General features: G+C 33.1%; 1 protein-coding gene across 1 annotated transcript; it reads right to left on the reverse strand.

Moving 5' to 3' along the window:
* Positions 1–217: 217 nt before the first annotated feature.
* Positions 218–2,248, reverse strand: LOC122273789 (ADAMTS-like protein 2; the record flags this gene model as incomplete). Its single annotated transcript, XM_043057792.2, has 3 exons — positions 218–415; positions 1,331–1,477; positions 2,078–2,248. Coding segments are annotated over 3 exons (516 nt in total), but the record flags the coding sequence as incomplete, so codon positions are not given.
* Positions 2,249–2,974: the final 726 nt, after the last annotated feature.

The raw sequence follows: 2,974 nt of genomic DNA on the forward strand, positions 1-2,974 counted from the left end.
CTCAAATTCGCTGCCGTTAAATCGTCGTTTTCGCCGTCAGACTAAAAATTTTTGCATACTGCCAAGTTTGAAAATAAGAAAACATTGCTTTTGTGACTCTTTTTCCATTTTATGTATTAAAAAAATTTGTTTATACTATTATTTCATACAATATCCTTTAATTGCTTTGAGTAGTATACATTTATATAGGCACATTTAAAATTAAATGAACAGATGTTTATTTTAAATTTGATGTATAGATTAAGATAACGTTGATGATCGTACCAGCTTTACTGTCCGGACAAGGATCAAGGTTGCAGGGTTGTCTATGATTGGGTTTCATTTCTATTGGACATCCAGTTGCTGGACCTTGCGAGGTGATATTGATACATTTCACGTGTCGGATTTGAACCCCTCCACCACACGTTGTGGAACACTGAAAAATATTGTTCATTAATAAATTAAAATTATAAAACAATTTCTATAAAGAATCACAATATTTATTTGATATTTGACAGATAGAATTGAAATAATTTGAACATTAATTAATGTTTCCAATCTGAGATAAATATTTTTCAAACGCAATTAATTTTAAAGTCAGAACAAATATATCGATGAGTGTCGTGTGACTCCTTAGCCACATGACACACATCGAGCCGGTACCCCATTTATTTATCCGGTAATGACGCATCAACCCGTCTCCCTACTTATCTAACTGAGCTGAAACATCGTATCACAGTCACTTTGAAAGGATTAGATTTAAATATCTTAAAATGCGTATGGGTGGGAAAAGATTAGCGGGTCGATGTGTATCGTATTGCTAAGAAATTACACATAGTATATCCATGACTATTTCTAACAAAACTTAAAATAATCTCAAGCAATTCTATTGCAGGTAGCATATAATATTTTACAATGAAATAGTATATTTCTTTATGAACCACTTATGAAGCACTATGCCTGTGTTTAGACTGAATTAAATCTGACATACGCGCGTCTCAAGAAAAATTAGATACATGAAAATAATTTACAGAATACGATTGACGAGATTCCGCTTGTAGTGTTTATATTTTCGAGAAAGGTGATATGAAACTTAGTTAAAAGCTGAAAATAACAGTAATCTTTCCAGTCAAATTACCACTGAGCGGTCTATGTATAAATTTGACGCCTTAAGCCGTTGTCACATCGAGTGGTATATTTTGGGAGCTTACTGGAGCTGTTTTATCAACTGCATATTTGTGTTATAAAAAATATATTCTTTCTCTGAAATCACTGATTTTATATACTGTTAATTAAAACATACAAAGTTCATGTTATAAAACTGTAGTCACAAAATATAAAAAAATCACACCTGGCTCCATGGTCCATCTACCCAATCAATACAAGGTCGCAATATGCAAGTCGCCTTCTCTTCAGGTCTCGTGTTTGGATTGCAGTGACTGCTTATGGGACACGTGACATCTCTGTGCATTTCTCCTTCATTGCATTTTGAAGAACACTGAAAAAAAGGATAGATAGGAATCTATATAGATAAACAACTTAAACTTCACCTGAAATGTTGAGGGGAGCCGTATGTTCCATCACATCTGATGTTAAATTATGTTCAATTTTAATTTATGTTTTCTCAAAAAAATTCGACAAGAATTTTAAATATGTATATTAAGAGCAGTAAACACGAAATACCTTACATAAAAAGATATTTTCACTTCCAAATCTTTAACTTCGTACTGTCCCTTTTTTTATTTCTAAGGCCCACCTGTGTTAACATTTCGTCAATTCAGGTATTTACAGGGCAGATTTGTTGGTCACTTTTTAAGGGGCACCATATTAGGCGGGCCAACGTTGCTCCTATAATAAGAACAGATAGTACAGAGATTAAAAGAACATCCATGCCTCGACCGGGATTCGAACCCCAAACCTTCCTGATGCAAGGCCAGTACCTTTACCCCTACACAGTCCGGTCGGCTTGTCATCACTTATATAGATATATTTAGAAACTTGCCGATTTTCGAAAGGAAGACTTATGTGTTAACCTCTTATGGAAATCAGCAAGATTCTATTTTTGAGTGTTGTATTTCTTTACAGTGTGTTTTCCTACCTCGCTCCACTCAGAAATAATCCAATCTAGACACGGTTCTGTGTTGCATGGCTCTACAGTGATAGGTCTTCGGTAGGAGTCACATAATTCTTCCACAACAACGTGTTTAGATACTGTATCCAGGCACACTGCATCCCTTTTTCGGAGTCCTCCATCACAGCGACTGGAACACTGGAAGAAAAAACAATAAATATTTTTCTCTCAAGAGTTCCTGTTTACATTTTGTAAAAAAAAAAATTCAATCGTGCTTAAGTAAGAAAAATTCAGATCAGTAATCTAAAGAAAAATAATTGATTGCTACTGATAATAAACAATATTTGTTTTTATTGTTTTAGGTTTCAGAAGATTTGCATAGCGTAAAGACTAAAAAAAAAAAATACAAAAATGCCCGATTGTTATTTAGGCATTCTCTTAACTTATTTGTTTTCTCCCCAGTGAAATATCATTTGGTGACCTTAAAAGAGAAATAAAACAAAAAACATTATCATCGATTCAGAAAAGAAAATCCTCATTAATTATAATATGTTCGTAATAAGTTTTTCCTATTATATACACATTTATACGGTTTTTCCCATGCCCCATATTTCTTCCAGAAAATATCAATTATAAGATTCTGAACCATTCATAATATCCCATATGTATTATAGGGGTTGGAAAAAATTATGGAAACCCTATGAACCTACTAATTCTATGTCAAAAGTATTATTTGAAAGTATTTATGAACAAATGCTTTTTTCAATTTTAGTGGTATTGATTGAAAAGGAAAAAAGCTTATAACTTGTTATATCATTTTGGTTGAGCAGTATTTTGCATGGGAAAAACAAAAGCCATTTCTTACAGCTTTAAACTTGATCTTTCAAATTCTGCCATCCTGCAGTGGACTGATCGTTAAGACAC

Source organism: Parasteatoda tepidariorum, unplaced genomic scaffold (genome assembly GCF_043381705.1).
Source record: "Parasteatoda tepidariorum isolate YZ-2023 unplaced genomic scaffold, CAS_Ptep_4.0 HiC_scaffold_8569, whole genome shotgun sequence".
NCBI lineage: Eukaryota > Metazoa > Arthropoda > Arachnida > Araneae > Theridiidae > Parasteatoda > Parasteatoda tepidariorum.